The sequence below is a fragment of the Numenius arquata genome, chromosome 6 (assembly GCF_964106895.1).
Source record: "Numenius arquata chromosome 6, bNumArq3.hap1.1, whole genome shotgun sequence".
In the NCBI taxonomy this organism is placed as follows: Eukaryota; Metazoa; Chordata; class Aves; order Charadriiformes; family Scolopacidae; genus Numenius; species Numenius arquata.
Window position 1 is genome coordinate 35389810 of NC_133581.1, and position 17191 is coordinate 35407000.

The following is a 17191-nucleotide window of genomic DNA, read 5'->3' on the forward strand; positions in this document are numbered from 1 at the left end:
CATGTTTACCTGAGTATCATTATATACAGTTTTTAAAGTTTATAATCTCTGTATTTCCAAAGTTTTTTATAAAATCAGTGTCTGCATTTTACTGCTGGGGAAGCTATTGGACACATCAAGTGATTTACCTGAAGGCAAACAGTGAGCGAGTGGCAGAGCTAGGAACGCTCCTGTCATCTCCTGATATTCTTACTATGTTTACATTTAAACTGACCCAGCTTTGTGCAGAAATCCGCATTAAATAATCAGGCCATTATGTAATCCACACCTTCTCAGCAGCAGTGTTTTGTACAAAGGCGATGGAGCCGTTTGGGAGCAGACAGCTCAGTGTGCCTGAACGTAAAGAACAGGAGTTAAGGAGGGAACCAGCCGTGAACAGCTTAGCAGTTACTGCTGGGTATTGTGATGCTCTTTGCAAAGCCCAGTGAGTAAACAGCTTTTCTGAATTCTGATTTATGGAATATGTTGTCTTCACTCATAACAGAGTTTATTTCCTAATCTTAGCCCATGAGCCCTGTCAGTCCATGTAATCTCTGATACCATTTATTCCTACACTTAGCCCTTCTCTCCACAGTGTGTATCCACAAGGTGGGGACACCCCAGGTTCTCACAGGGTTTGCTGACAGAAAAGAACTGATGTGGGGGAGGACTAAGATGGCTCTCCTGAGACATCGTCCTTCTGCAGCTTGGTATAGCAGCCCTGAGACAGTTAATGCCTAACACATAAGCCCACAGAGACTAACTTTAGCCAAAACCATAAGTACACCAGCTGTCAAAATGTTTTTGGAATGCCTGTGTCCTCAAGGAGGGAATGAGGTGAGGGATTTCTGAAGGCTGGGGCTCAGAGTGCTCAGGAGAATTGCTTTTTAAATTCTTCTCATGCAGTGAGCAGGGCTTTCACTGAATTTCACTGAATTTTTAGAGTTGGAAGGGACCATAAAGATCATCTAGTCCAACTCCCCTGCCGAAGCAGGATTGCCCAGAGCATGTCAGAGCATGTTACTCAGGACTGCATCCAGGCGGGTCTTGAAAATCTCCAAAGAAGGGGACTCCACACCCTCCCTGGGCAGCCTGTTCCAGGGCTCTGTCACCCTCACCATAAAGAAGTTTCTTCTCATATTTGAGTGGAACCTCCTATGTTCCAACTTGTGCCCATTGCCCCTCGTCCTCTCACTGGCAACCACTGAAAAGAGTCTGGCTCCCTCCTCCTTCAACCCACCCTTTAGATACTTATTCATGCTTGCTTTCAAGCAAGCATATGAGTTTGGCAATGGATTTGATGAAATAACCCACCAGCATCGGGAGGCATCAGGCCATCCTGCCATCCTGAGGCACCCTCCTCTGCACAGGCCTGCCAGACTTTCATCTGTCAGGTCACACACCATGAGGCAGGAGCCCTGACTTATGCTTTAGGAGTCCCACCATCCTTGTCTGGCTCCTGCCTGCCTTCAAGGTTCTCTGTGTGCTGGGATAATGGTCATGTCATGTCTGCTATACAACATTGGACTCATGAGGTCCTGCAGCACCTCAGAATGTCCTTCTCTCTGTGACACTGCTGACGCTCTCCCCAAGCCTGCAATCACTTCAGCACAGGCTTTGTTCCTACAAGAAGCTCAATTCATAGTGATGGTACTTACACTCAGAAAACAGCCTGGCATCTTCTGATGCTGGTCTCAAGATCAAATCTCAGCTCAAGCTCCCCTAAATAAGTGGTAGTAAGCACTGTGGGATCCACCATAAGGACATTAATCTTCTTGCCACCACCTCCTTGAACCTCCCACCTCTCCTACACTGGAGAGTGCTGCTGACTAGGAAGCCACACACTGACAAGCAGCCCAGCTGTTCTCCTCTGGACCCTGGCAAGAGCTGGACGTGAGTTAGAGCAGGAGAGGCTTGATGGCATTAGCTTTGCTATGTGACGATCATTCTTCTCCACAGCAGGAACACACTGCTGGGAGCTGAACCACTGTGAATGACAGGTGGTCCTCTGAAGGAAATGCTTTCCAGGGGTGGTGTGTGTTTACACAGGCCATGTCTGAGGGGGCTGGTGATGTCTAGTATGCTTGCTTGTCCTCTTTGCTGCCCATCAGAACTTTTACTTTTTCGACCTCGTAGTCTCTGCATTGTCAGTGAAAAAAGAGTGTGGTTTCAACTTTTACAACCAGAAATTAGAAGGGGGTGAACAAGTGTCCCAGATTGAGGTAGAACAGAACCAACCTTCCGTTCAGTAATTTTACATCTTAGCCAGGCCTCTTCTAACTCTCTGACATTAACAGCATGTTGGGCAGACACTGTTCGTTCTCAGAGTGGTCAGAGCTGTGTTTATAGTCAATGCCAAGGAACGGTGTGCAGAGAGGCTCTTGCTTGTACTTATTGCTCTGACAGCCAAGCTCAGCTCGTTTCGTTATTTGCCCCCTTAGGGGGTCGGAAGAGGAGAAGCCTAGAGGGGTCCCACCTGTGGGGAGGAGGAGGGGACAGGAGAGGTGACCCCAAACTGACCAACTGGGTGTTCCATCCCATCTGCCCCACGCTCAGTATAAAAGCTGAGGGATCAAAGGGTCAGCTCTTCCTTCAATGGCTGATGTCCGAGGAGGACCCTGTCTGTTCGTCTGCCTTTGATCCCGACTCGTGTGTTCCTGACTCCAGAGCTGGAATCCAGTTCCCTTCCGTCACTGAGTCCAGTCCGGGACTTCCCCAGTGCCTGCTGGTGACATCATCCTGGGAGCCTGATACGGTTTTGTATATACTGTATCTATTTCATTATTTCCTTTTTATTTTATTATTAATATTTCATTAGTTTGGTTCCTTCTAAACTCGTAAATCTCTTTATGTCTCCTCCTTTTCTCCTGGAGTGAGAAGTAGGGGGAGAGCATCTGTTGCTGATGTAGGCCAATTCGGCCTGAACCAGGAGAACAAGGAAAGCCAAGAGTGCTAAGGTTTGTGTTGGAAATTATTTTTTTAAAGCAAGACTCTCAAAGCAGAGAACAAATACATGCAAACACTGTACAGGATCCTGTACAGGAAAGGACAAGGAAGCCATTGTGATAAAAAGGTGTTCACAGTGATGGCAGTGTTTTCTGGAATAAGGAGACACTTGGACCTCGAAGAACAGGGATGCTCTGAACAGCTCCAGCCACACACCCAAGCAGCACTGTTCTGCATGGTCATGCCTGTCACCATGGACTCGGCAATGAGTGCGTGAGGCTTTAGGCAGGAGTGTCAGAGGTACCTCCAACCTCTACCTTATCACAGGCACTTCAGCCGGCAAGGCTATCCAGCTCCACAAAGGTGCCCATGTCACGGTGATTTTGGTAGCTAAAAGAGCAAATAGGTGCCTAAATGTCACTTAGGAACTGGCCTTCAGTATCAAATACAAGTCCTGGAGGGGTAACAAGGATTATTCCCCAAAAGTGCCCCTCTGCATTGCAGTACCTTTCCATTCAGGCTGCTAGCAAGGGAGGATTTTGGATAAACTATCTCTGCCCTCACTCACTTCTGTTTCAAAAGAAAGGAGACTCTCCACCCTCCTTCATGCCTCTTGTGATGCCTCTGGACACATTCTCCCAGCTCCATGCCCAGCTCCAGCCACAGCTCATCCAGAAATGCTGGGACATACAATTCACCACAAAGATTTTTGGCCTTAATTTACCCCCCATTAAAGAGTCCTGGAAGTTCAGATCTCCTCTCGTTGTATTTTGCCAGTCCTCACATTAATCCTGGAAATGTCAAAGAAAATCATACAAGAGCATCTGATCAGCCAACACCAAGTACCAGCGATAGATTTACAGTCCTGCTCTCTCGGCCTTTTCACTTTTGCAGTGGTTCCACCAGCTAGGAATAATTACACAAAACTATGATGTAATCCCTACTGAAATTCAAATCTTTTCATTCCCTTCCAGCCAATTGGAACTCACCTCTGATGTTTTCCAGCTCCCTGCTTCTCTGAATGAGACCGTATCCATGTGAAAATATGCTTGGATCACCCACTGTGATTTATTCATCCGGAGGCAATTTTGAGGTTGTTGCTTACAATTAGTCACTTGATCTTTATCATCATTGTTCTTAGCCCTTAGAAAGCTGTGTCTCTGGATACAATCTTTCCGGCACTCGGATGGCCTATTTAATTATACAACTGGACCTGTTTGTGCATGGGATACTGGAGTGAGTGAAATCCTAACGATCCTCAACATTAACTTTCTTAATCAGTGGCAAGAATTAATATTTAGAATAAGTTCCCCAATGTGTCCCTTGGAAAACAGCACAGTATCACACTGCAGAGGAGAGCAGTGTCAGATCAGGGGGAAAATTGCAGGGCAACAGAGAAGCTGATATGCTCATTATTACACCAAATTACAAATGAGAGTAAACCATCTTGAAAGTGTTTAATTTTGGAGATGTAAGCTTTCCAGATAAATATGGACAAGCCCAGGCAATGCTGGATGAGAAAGACACTCTAAAGAAATGCATATTGCTTTGAAACAGTGTTTGTGAATGTACATTAACAGTAACAGGAAAATACCATTTAATGATATAGATTCACCCTAGCATAGCTGACAGAATAGTCTATTCACCCTTTGGCAGGGATCTGAGCTGGATTTCAGACAGAAAGGAAGATCTGGCATTGCCTGTTTAAGAAAAAGAGATGGCAATTACCAATGTTGAGATGAGAGTGTAGGGAAAAAGAAAATGAAGGGAACTAAAAAAGCAGGAGAGTACTAAGGAAGTACCAGGGCAATTTGGTTGGCTGTGAAATGCAGTTCCTGAGCTCTTGAAGAAAGCAATGAGGAGTATGGGAGCCATAACAAAGAGCAAGTGGGATACTGCCTGGTCGGTTCTGTCATCATTCCTACTGCCTGAGGCCGTTCTGCGTGGCAGAGCTCTGCATCAGCTGCAAACAGCATGCAAGACAGTGAAATCATGCCCATGAGCGCAACAAAGGGAAGCGTGTAAAGTAGCTTGCCTCAGAGATGTTTGGGTGTAAAATCCTCAAGGAGGAACAAAGCCTTTGAATGAACTTGGCGGGGGGGGGAAGAATGAAACTGTCAGTGTTTAAGCATGCTGGTTACCCCAGCAAACTTTCAAAGTAGTTTTAAGGTTATCCCCAAGCACTGCAAGGACGTGCAGCCTGTATGTTTGCACCCCAGAAGCTATGAACAGTGTATCAGTAGTCTTCAGACAGGACAAGGAGTCGTTAGAGGCAGACACCCCAAATCTATAATCTACTCTCTCATTTCTTCTAGCTCCAAAGAACCCAAAAGGTACATCTTCTCCCCCTCCATCAGCAACTTACAACTTTATACCAACCCCCCTGTCGCCTGTGACCTTTGCAAAAGAGCCTAAAGTGAGCCAGTGATGCAGACAGTTTTTTGGCCTGCAAACGGTTACTCTGTGCTGAAGAGCTGATTCATGCCATACATTAGAGTAGACTTCTCAGGAATACCTAATCTCCGAATTGATTCAGAGAAGAAATGACAGGGAAAAGCATCTTTGTCCCATCGGGCGTGGCAAGAATACCTAGAATGTAGCTTGGTCTAACCTGTCCTCCCACAACACTGATTCATCCTTCCACCAGGGAGAGTTCTGAGGATGGTTTTATCTCTGAGGCATGTTAACAGACTGAGGAAAAAAATCAGCATTGTTTTGGGGTGGTGCAACTGGAGATTCACTATGAATGGTTTAGAAATACACCTCTTTTCCTATGGCAGGCCTATCTTTGAACGAATTAGATTAACAAAGAGACAATTTCTGATTTCTTTAGAGAATAGCAATGCCTGGAGCTATGCTCCTAGGCAAAAGACCATGGTTTTTTACCAGTCTTCTTTCACTTTCTGGAAAACTAAAGAGATGGGTAGTAAAAAGACAGTGAGAAAATAAGAAAGGGACAAGAAGAGTTGGCAATAAAGCAGATGTCCTATCTCTTTCAGCCTTGCTGTCAGCTATGCTTACTCACTGGAGTTTCAAAACACTACAAAAATATAATGAGATCAAACACTGCTAAATGATATAAGCAACTTCCCCCCAGAGACTGCATGACTTGCCCAGTCCAACAATTGTATTGACAGAGCTAAAGGAAAGAACAGTCCTAGGAACCAGTTTTCTACAGGCTGATTCACAAGCAGCAGTTGTTTAGTGATTGCTTCAGATGTTTGTAGCAATTTCCATCCTCAGCCATCAACCCCGTTTTTCTCTTAGGTGTTTCTGTCCTCCTACAGGGCATCTTGGCTGTTCGTGTAACGGGAGCCAAACAGCTTTAGTTTATCACTCAGTGAATTAAGACAACCCAAAATTGACGTTAGGTTACCTTAAAGCACCAGACATAATACTGAAGTGAAAACTGGGAGCAGAAATCTCTACCTCCATCCTCAAGCCAAGTCCTTCAAATTCACGCACTAGGCACTAAACAATACAGATCTTGCCCCGTGGATAACATCCTAGCAAACATCTAGCCAGCATCACAATGTTCTTCTGATCAGCTCAGGAGAACAAAAAAGAGGCCATTATTCCACCAGAAGAGAACTCAGAAGGTGACTTACTTAACACCTCTCTGAGGACTGCAGTACAATTATCTCACCTGGCTTTGCAGAAACATGTGGGTCAATGAAGCTTCCTGTATGACTGCACTGGCCATGTCTTCACTGCAGGATTATCTCACCCTGTCTGAATTAACTGTCCTTCTGAACAGCCTTGCCCATAATGAGCAGTTAAACAACTAATAGTGCTCAAGGCACAAGTAGCAATACTACATTGCCTCTCAGGGGTAGTCTCAGGAAAGTTCTGGAGAACGAGCCACCTCTGAGAGCATCCTGCCTGTGTTCACACGATAGGGTTGCTGTATGACAGGCTAAAGGGTGGTGTTGGCTTTAGCCTGTAACCCCCAATGGGTCTGCAAAACCTGAGAACTGACACATTCTAGTTAAAGGTTTTTGCTAGTGTGTGGGTTCCAAGGAAGGTGAACCCTTGGACTGTGGTAGTAAATAAAGGCCACTAGCCTTTACTCCTTAGCTCCAGGTATATATGTACTTTGGCAGCAGCAGGAGTTGGGTTCTTATTTCCCACTCTATATGTGCAAGCCTATAGGGAGGACAGTGGAAATGTGATGGAGAAAGAGTGGTATTAACCTCATCTCTTTGACATCACCACCAAAATGCCACCTTGACACAAGTGGTGAAGAACTCTGTCCCTTTAAAAAAACTGTAATAAGCTATTTTCCACTGAAAAAAAAAAGCAAAACCCAACAAACAACCAAAAGAACCAATGGCAGGGCTAGAAGTAGGGAAATTAAGAGTCAAATTTCTTTTCAGAACATTTTCCCTAACTGGAATAGGACTGATTTCCAGGCCAGAGTGGCAAGAAAGGGCTCAGGGGCATTTGGTTATACCTGAAGTTCTTCACTATAATCATGCAACATACACATGGTCTAACACATGTGAGCTGCAAATGGTAAAATACATACCAGTGACTATAGGCAGTGATTACGGCACTCCTTGAAATCTATTGCTGAGAATATTTCTGACAAAATTTAAAAAAGCTCCAAGCATTCCCTTAGACTACTCTGCATTACATGTCCATGTAAAGAAAACTAGGTTTAATGTCCAGAACCTTTCCCCAGTGCCTCATTCTGGGGGATTAAAACTCTGTCTAGCCTATGCCAAGCCCTGACAACTGGGCTCGTGTCTCCCACAGCAGAGTAAGGCAGGGGGTGGGGGAGTGTTAATGCTTTCTACCTATCTTAAATATCAGTCAGTCAGTCCGTTAAGGGTGAGGGCATCCCTGAGAACCAGCCCAAGTCACAGTTGTATGGGGCCAAGAGGGATGGAAAGGGATTATATCAGCAGTGGGGAAGGGCCTGAAAGCTACATTCAGAGGCCTGTTGAAACACAGTAAGGCCAGCCATAGCAACATCAAAGGCTACAGCAAGGAGTTAGTTTATACAGCTTAGTCAGTTGGATTAGAGCCTTCATTAGGATGCAGAACAACCCCCTTCTTCTTGGCAGACAGCAGCAAGAAACACAATAAAAATGGAAATAAAATCTAAGCCCTGAATTCCCTATTCAGCATAAGTTCCTCTTATTTGCATAGGAACTCTAGTTCGCCTGGCTTTGTTTGAAATAAAGGTAACAGGAAATTTCAGGGCAGGATGAGGTCAAGGTCTCTTGCTTTGGGGCCAGCAAGCCCTAGGAGGACTCTTGAGTCAGAACACCCTGTTCTAAGGGGAGGACAAGCAGAGGGGAAGAGCATTTGCCATGGGGTACCAGCAATACTGGCTCTCTACAGCTGCAGCTTTAGGAGGGAAACTCAACACTGAGACTTTGGAAAAGTTTTTTTCTTAGTTTGAGTTGGGCAAGTAGTTGCCATGCTGTACAGACATTGACAGTCATACTTGAGTGGATGCTTTTTAGCATGCAGAGAACCAGGATAAGGCCACTAGTCAGCTTGTTACTTTTTCCCTAGCATGCATCTTTTGAGGAAGTTGCTGCTGTGTTTCAAGGCATTGCAGGCTAAGAGAACAAGATGATCTGGTTTGGGTTTTTTTTTTAATGCCTCTGATTGCAGAATTATTTGCATTAAAATCCACAGAGGTCAGACAGAAAAGGCTGAGTTTGACCTCAATCATGTCAGCATGGCTAAGGGGTCACTGGCAGGGTATGCAGGTATACTGCAAATTCAGTTTAAGATCAGAAAGAAGTCCAAGTATTTAAAACAGGAATCAGTTTTCTCTACTTACTGTATCATCATAACAAAGTGTGCGTATACGTAAGAAGGCATTTGTTGCTGGTCGCCAGGACTTGTCTTTATTGTCTTTTAGGGCAAATGAAAGAAGGAACGATCCCACTATTAGTTACCATTTGTTTTGCAATTTCATACAGGTTTTTTTTTTTAAACAGTCTCTGGAGTGAAATTAGGTATTTTATCAAATATTTAGATAAAATATTTCTTGTCCTGAAACAGGACTGGCTGAAATATTAACAGCTGTTAGAAAGATACATGCCTGCATTTCACGTCATGCTGTTGAAGTCTTTAAATCACTATATTAGTCCCTCAAATCGTAAACAAAAAGACAATTTCCTGGCTGCCATAGTAGAAGAGAAAAGTGACAGCTAGTTATAAGCAACCCATGCCTTTAATTATTTTATTAATATTACAAATTGCAACTGACAGCAATTAGGGTTGAATATTACCCCAGGAAAGTGGCTTGACCAAAGTTTATTATCCTATTAAATAGATGGAATTTAGTTTAACAGAGGAAAAAATAGGTTCCTTGTGATTTCTCATTAAGGTGATTTCCATAATTCTAATGGTGATTCCCACATCTTTAAAACTTAACTTGGTAACAGACAAAAAGACACAGCTGCATTGGGATGGTGAGGGACTTAGAAAAATTCTGATACAAAATGTCCATGCTGAATTTGTTTAATTTGCTCTTAACTTATTCCTCAATGGCATAATCCCACAGTCTCTCTTCCTCTGAAGTATGTCCCTTGGATTTCTTTAAAACCCTCATATTTCTCTGGGTACCTTCTGTTGCACCACCTCAAATCTTCTCTATGCACTTAACATTAAGGGGCTCTAATTTTCTTCTCTCTTACACCTATTTTTCAGCAACATAAATCCAGTGACTTTAATGGGATTACATCTGATTTGCTCCAAGAAAACCAGACTGAAAGAATCAGCCTCATAGTGTCCAAAGTCTTATTCAATATTCCAAAAGTGACCATTTGCTAATTATTTTCTGTAGAAGTAAATTTATTTCCCTTTTCTCCAGGGGCACAAGACAGCACTGTTGCTGCAAGACCTAACAGACACGAAGATTCTGAGCATGACACAATCTCCCTTTAACATTTAAATTGCAATGCTGTTCAGGAAACGACATGACTAATTTTTCAAGAATTACAACCGCAGATATTTTTTTCCAGTTCTTCCTTTTCTATTAAAAAAGAACACAACCTTTAATTTTCTGCCTTTTCCCCCCTATGCACTGGAAAATACTTAGGATACGTTTTGGCGAAACTGAAGGAAATATCTTAAGAAAAAAACTTCTTTAAAGCCAGAGAGAACAGAGATTTTCCATGATGTTTTCCACTGGGGGGGGGGGTTGCTATTCACATACAAGAAAAAAAATGTCAACCTTTACCTATGTTATGGAAGGTAACTATCTAGGTGCTGGAAAAAATATTTCCTAGCATAAGCGAAAGGCAAGCGTACAGCCACAAGCATCACTAAGTAACAGTATTTTATCCACCTAAACTGTTCTTTCACAAACCAAACTACAGGATTCCTGTCGAGTTTAAAATCTTACTATATGTATTTTTAAGTGTTTCTACCCTTTTATTCTGTTACTACCTATACCCTTTATAGTTTACAATAAGACAAAAGTCTCATCCTATTGTTTTTTGACTACCTCCTCTGTTATTCACTCTGTGTGTTGCACGGGTGATGTTTCTACACTGGAATTACAAAAGAAAACTAGTAAAAGAATGTGAGCTTAATTTCTTGCTTTGACTCTAGTGTAGAACCTGCCAAAACAAGGGTTGAGGTTTGCTGGAAATTTAATTAATTTGAAATTTAGGTTGGTTCTGAACCAGACATGAATCTTTTCTTTTTTTTAACTCTCTCCTAAAGACAGGAATGGAAAGTCAGCTCACTGAGCAGTTGCAAAGAGCTCGGGAGTTTCCAGTCCCTAAATGACCTGCTAAACAATGACTCACAGCAAAGAACCTGTTAGCAGAAGAGCCAAACACATTAGCCCTGAGGTCAGGAACCCTCAGTTATCAGCAACAACTTCCCCACAGAAAACATACCAGGAATCTGTGCAATCTGGCAGAATGTGGCATGCCCTTCAGAACCAAAAATTTTCAGGCTTATAGAAAATGTAAAACTCTCTGGTCTGCTGGGAGAAAAGTCAAGTTTTATGAGCTAGTTCTGCATCTGTAGAAATCGAAAGGCCTTTTATCTCAAAATGATCCATGCAAGGAGGTACCGTGTCACTATAATTTAACTCCTCTGATGAAGTAAAAACAACTTCAGGAGAGAAATCCACTCCTGACAACGGCATGTGTGGGGAAAAGATTTTGAAGTAGTAAGGTTTGGTGTATACTGGCTGCTCTGACATAGAACTGAAAACTCTGGAAGTAGGCAAGGTATTGTGTGCCTTACAGCCCGAGTAATGCCACAGCAGGGTACATTAAGCAATGTTTTCTCTCTTGCACCGATTGTGATCCCAAGTGGAGTTCACCAGTATTGCTGAAATCCTCCAGGGTCAGCTGGAGCTCTAGCTCAGTGACTTTAAATATTGCACAATGCTCCTTTCAGGTAGTAGCGATGATTCAGCCTTTATCATAGCATACATTGCACAAGTCTTACTCCTTCTTGCTCTTTCGAGCCCTGTTAGATGAAGACATTTGCTCAAGCATGAAGAATTAAATCACTAGAACAGACAATTGATTTGAACTCATTTGAACCCAGTTATTTTACAGTTCACTTGGCAGGACAAAACCAGGTGTATGACTATACATACAGTGAGGACCACCAACACGGATATGGACAGAATCTACCCTTTTGCATTTGTTTTGATCCCAAGTCTCTGTCATTCATGGTGCCAGAACTCTACCTTTCAGGTGACTGTGAGAGAAGACAAACTTCCTAGGACTGACTCTGGCTACAGCATCAAGCATGGAGCTCGGCTGGGGTATGTGCTTTTAGAAGAGAACAGCTGATCCACACAATGAAAAATAGCAAGCAGGAATATCTCTGTCTGATAAGGCTAGTCCATTGCAAGATTTCTTGTGTACTGTTTCTCAGCTCCAATTCTGTTTTGCCTTTTTACACATAGATATAAAGCTCCAGAACTATTCAGTGGAAATCTTCATAAACTGCAAGCAACATCTCTTTAAAAATGCCACAAGAAGCTCAGTACGTTCTCTGGCACTGTGACTGACCTAACCTACATATCAATGACACTCCTAACAGTAAACAACCCTGGAGGCTGATCGTTAGAGACAGGGCCCGTACTCACAGTTTTCACAGCGACTCCCTGTATAGCCAGCCAGACAGGCACATTTGTAGGTACTGCTTTTGTCTAGAATGCATGTTCCATCATGAAGACATGGAGATGAAGAACAAGCTATAAAAGAAAAGCAAGAACATTCATGGTGTCTCATAGGATTCTTTTCCTCTTGACAGTTGTGTCTTGGGGTAAATTACACATCTGGTTAAAAGTTAGGAAGACACAGGAAAGAGCCTAATGCATGTCAAAAAGCCTTCTCCTCTTCTTTCTTACTGGAGAGGGGATCTTAAAGTAATGGGCAGTTCTTTTCCCACCATTCATCACTTACTCTTACCATTTTCCTTTAACTGTAGTCGAGTGGTGAGAAAGCTTTGTGGAAGAAAAGTAATTTACAGCAAGCTCCAACACTGTTTAGAGCTTAGCCTAAATTAAAGAAGCTTAGTATCAACCTACATTTCTCCTGCCATTCATCCCAGAGTTTAGGGATAAGTTTTGGGTTCCATGGTTCTGGCAATTTTTTTGGGTCTCAGATCTTATCATCCCAGACTTTGGTAGCTGCTTTGCCGCTGAGGAGCACTTATTTGGTGTTGGATTCAGGAAGCTCTGAATGGTCATGATGACCCTAAGACTCATGAGGAAGCTCTCGCACACTGCAAATCTAACAGTGATAAGCATCAAACTGTACATATCAGCATAAATTAATATCAGAATGTGTAACTGCACCATTTAATATCAGCAAATTCCACTGTGCAATAACACACATTTTTTTTTGCGCCTGCTCTAAGGGGAGATGAGTGAGTAGAACATAATTTACTCTCAAAAATACAAAGAAATCATTTCAACTTAGATTATTTTCCAAACTGAGTGTGTGAGCAGACAGAAAGCAGAGCCAAAATCTCAAGATTCAGATCCAGTTTAAGATTTAAGTAACTCCAACACTTGAGGAGTTCAGGATCTGATGCCCTGCTTCAAGTCCATCTTAACAAAAAAAGACTGCAGCAAAGTTCACATCTGGATCCATACCAGAACTTGAGTTCAGTTTCAGCTCACATTGACTACAAAACATATTCCTTGCCATCTTAAAGAATTATCCAAGCGTGCTTGATAACTTACAGATTAAACTTTGAAATCATAATTGCTAGAAAGGTCTGCATTCTAATTCATTTACAGATCATCTTTGTCCTTCCATGCTAAGGACACAGATTACGTCAGTTATAATAAAAATACGAATCTGTACCAGCCATTGAGTGTTGCAACCATGAGCAACTGACCCTGGGGGACCAATGGTGAGGTTGTGTAGTATTACATTTAGAGCATTCACTTTGCTGCAGTCCAGAATGACAGATATCTGAATCAGCAGTTTTCCTTGCAAAGACTTCACTTGAGGCATAATCTTTGAGTCTCTTATATCCAGATGGCAAGAGACGAGAAATACATAGATGCCACATATGGGTTTCTCTAGAGGTTTCATGCAGTGATGTGACAGCAGTTCATACATGGCTGGGCAATTAATATCTTCTAAGTCTCATTGAAGACTAAGATCTGGCTAAGGACAGTAATTCGTTTGTTAAAAGGCATACATATGTGGCAATTGTACTGTATCCAACTAATGTAAAATATCACTGAGAAAGGGAGGGAGAAGCAGAAGAGCCTGTACAGACTGATATTTTGTAGTCACTGGTTAGAAGACGCTGTCCTTGCCCCAGGTTTGTCTCATGATTCTGTAAAAGTAAGCATGTCAAGTGAAAGAGGATAAGTTCCAGGTACTGTCCCTGAAAATGCCTGGTACTTAAGAACACTAAATATTTTTCTTTTTAAAGGTGTCTTGATTTCCTGGCTTCAGTCAAACAGCATGGGACAGTACTACAAAAGGTTAAATCCCCCATGTTGTATCAAAGATGACTAGCTTGGGGGTACAGAAAATAAAGCATTATTGAAATTCAATAACAGGCTTTCATCTAACTAGATCCAGCATATGTCTAATCCCTAAGAGACCCTGATGCCTCCCCATCTGCCCCCCCATGCTTCTCACCAGAAGTCTGTTGAGTGAAGTCTAGTCACTCAGCTCTAGCCAATTACTGGTTACCATTTGACAGTTGGCATGGGATATGACTTAACACCTGCTTCCAGTCCAGGCAGCGCAGCAGGTTGTGTGGTTTTGTCCTTTAATAACTACACATGCAGTGACCTTTCCTAGTGGGGATATAGGCTTTGCAGCTTATTTTCTATCAATCAAAACCTTTCTGGCGGTCAAACCAGTGACCTCTGTGCAGTCAGTCCCACTGCTTCAGCAAGCACAGAGCTCAGAGGAAGGGAAGACAGAAAGGGAAGCAATTCAGTTGTGACAGCACAAGATGTTTCTTCAGTCCTCTCGATGACACCACTAAGGTGCTGGGGACATCAGATCACCTCCATGGCCTGGTCCACATCCTGTAAGCACAAGTGCTGCTGCTGCTCTCACCTGCAGCACAGGGAATTGCTCTAGCAATCTTTGTGCAATCTGTTCCGGGGACCTCAGCTTTTCCGCAGTGCTGTGCATTTCAGGGGAAATGCTTCACTTTGCAATGTGCTGCCAGAGCTTTGATCCTGTGCTGCCCCTGCTTTCAATTCTATGCTGCCCCATGCACGCTGTATTCTTCCCCTAAACTGTCCTGCTGGCCAGGTTAATGCTTCACATAAAAAGACTCTGGGAGTGTTTTAAAAGCCTTTCACTGCAGCTACACATTAGGCCAGAACAGCCTCATAATAAAGTACACAATAAGACCTCCTCACAAACTCTAAGAAGCCCTTTGCAATGTGCTCTGTGTGCATTACCACACTTGCAGCCACCCAGCCTCAGAATAATTACCACTAAAAATGGGGTGGAAATAAAGTGCTCAACAGTATTCGAATACCAAGTATTCCCTGCTGGTCAGAGAAAACAGAATCAATTCAGTTTGCACCATATGGAAAATGTTAGTTCCCTGAGTGTAGGCAGCCCTTGTGCAACATAGCCCATGCCACATTCATTTGTTCTCTATTACCTCTCCTGCTCCGAGCCCAGGAGGACCACCAATAGCTCACTGCTCCTGCTGTGTTACTGACAGGTACGAAAGGTAAGATATGGAGACCAGCGTCGGCACTGCATCCAGTGGTATGTAATATCTCAGATTGCCAGTTACACCCCTGATCGCTGCTAACAGCTGATCCACTGTAGGTTTCTGTATTTATATAAGGATTATATGAACTAACTAAAATTCCCAAGCCAGATATACCCTGGATGACCTCATGAAATTTGGGTCATTTGCATTTTGTGCAGAAGGCAAGTTATGGTGTGTCATAGATCCTGCAGGGTTTATCTGTGGCAAAGCAGCACACTCTGATCAGCCTTCTATGCCAGGAATACTGGGGAGAGATTTGACCAAAATTCCCTACATAGCTAAACAAAGAAGATCCAGGAAAATCATAGGGGCTGCTTCAAATGCAATGGCAAAATGGGGAGCCAGCTACATTTTCAATGTTATTTTGCAGCCAGAATGAAACGATGGAAAGCAGTGTGGGGGAATCCAGCACTGAGTACTAACAAAACCACAGGAATTCTGGAGCCCTCCTTCTGTCATTCATAACACTGAGTTCATGACAGAATGGGAAATGCCTCTTTCTTCTTTTTTTTTTCTTAAAGAAAATAATCTGTCCTTAGTACACACTTTTTTTAAAAAGCCCTAATGGTATGATACATGAGCCAACACGAGTCATGTCAGGGCATTTTCACTGAGCTACTTATGCGACTGCATCAGGTTTTTGCTAATTGAGACAGTGACTCTGCTCCTGCACACAACATTGAGTAATTCTGCAACTGCAGATACACATGCCTCCTCCTCTATTTCCTTCTGTGCTCTTAGTTCTCAGGTTCAAACAGAAAAGTCTCACAGAATGGCCGCTTTTCTGGACTGGCTGATGTGCTTGTTCTTTACACAGGTAGAAGGAATTCAGTCTTTGTTAGAAAAGCCTCACTTTCACATGCCATCTGATGGCTTTTGAATCTTCCCTGCACTAACTTTGTGTAAGTTGCTGTTGGCAACACAGCGTGAAAGTTTTTAATGAAACAAAACAGGGAAAGAGATTAGTGAAATTGAATTAATGAGAATGAATGGCATGTTCCACTTTTGGATTATTTTACCTGTAATTTCTTCGAAGACAGCATGAAATCCATCAAAGTTTTTGGATCCATCAGACTGGAAGAGGATATGGAGTGAAGACCCAGTGCTTCGGATTGGAGGCGGCCTCTCATTTCCACAGAATTTCTTAATTATCCGGCTGTCCAAATTGTCCCCATCACGGACCTCCACATAGTCATACTGGCACATATAGTCAAACTCCAGGCTCAGCATGGAAAATCTTGGGGAACAAAGACGCACAGTCAGATGGCATACTCTCACCTGTGCACCCTGACTCTTATTTATTTGCACGTTACTGCCTCCCACCTTAAATGAATCAACAAGTCCCTAACCCCCTGAAGTCCCACGCAATTCATCTGCTTTTTTGCATCATGATCTTGGGAAGCCAGCTCAACTCTACATAGTTCCCCCATGAGAATATTTAAGAGGTATAACAGTGAAGTCTAAATTGGAGTCATACAGTCTGCTCATATGCATCAGGTCCATAACCACACTACAATGTTAGAACTTTCATCAAGGTCAGATATGTTAGGGGGCATATTTCTATCATGGCTGTTTGCTAAAAATTGTTCTATTTCCCCTAAATAAAGTTATAAGTACTGAACGTAACAGTATTAAAGATCAAGACTCAAAAGCTATTTGCATTGTGATGTTCTGAAGTCAGCAATTAGGGGTACAAGGAAAGCCCAGGGATGTAACAGAAGCAGAAAAGGCAGAGAAAGGGAATCCAAAACACTACGGCATGTTTTGCATTAGAAAGCAAAATGGTAGTAAATCCCCAATGTCTGGCACTTGCCCTTCTTTTGAGAGTAGAAATAAGGGAAAGGAGTTAATGCAGAAGGGAAATATTTAAAGCCTTTTCCCACAATGTCTGTCTTTCCTAGCTTTGATCCAGCCACTGCACGAGGCTCTTGTTTGTTAACAGCAATGTTATATGCTGCTGTTTGAATTCAGTAGGGCAGAGAGCCAAAGCATCCCACCAGAATATGAATGAGAAACAGAGTGAGAAACACCAAATGCCTCTGGAGAA

The 17191-nt window shown here is 42.9% G+C and overlaps 1 protein-coding gene across 4 annotated transcripts in view; it reads right to left on the reverse strand.

The window, feature by feature from the left end:
• PAMR1 (peptidase domain containing associated with muscle regeneration 1) overlaps nucleotides 1-17191 on the reverse strand; it is a 59802-nt gene that overhangs the window by 18086 nt on the left and 24525 nt on the right. For 3 of the 4 annotated variants that reach the window (XM_074149360.1, XM_074149358.1, XM_074149359.1), the window contains 2 exons: nucleotides 16164-16381; nucleotides 12014-12121 (listed from right to left, as the gene is read on the reverse strand). In XM_074149360.1, the coding sequence (XP_074005461.1) occupies nucleotides 12014-12121; nucleotides 16164-16381 (326 nt within the window). The remainder of the gene's footprint in view (nucleotides 1-12013; nucleotides 12122-16163; nucleotides 16382-17191) is intronic. The other variant, XM_074149361.1, reaches the window with a different exon arrangement.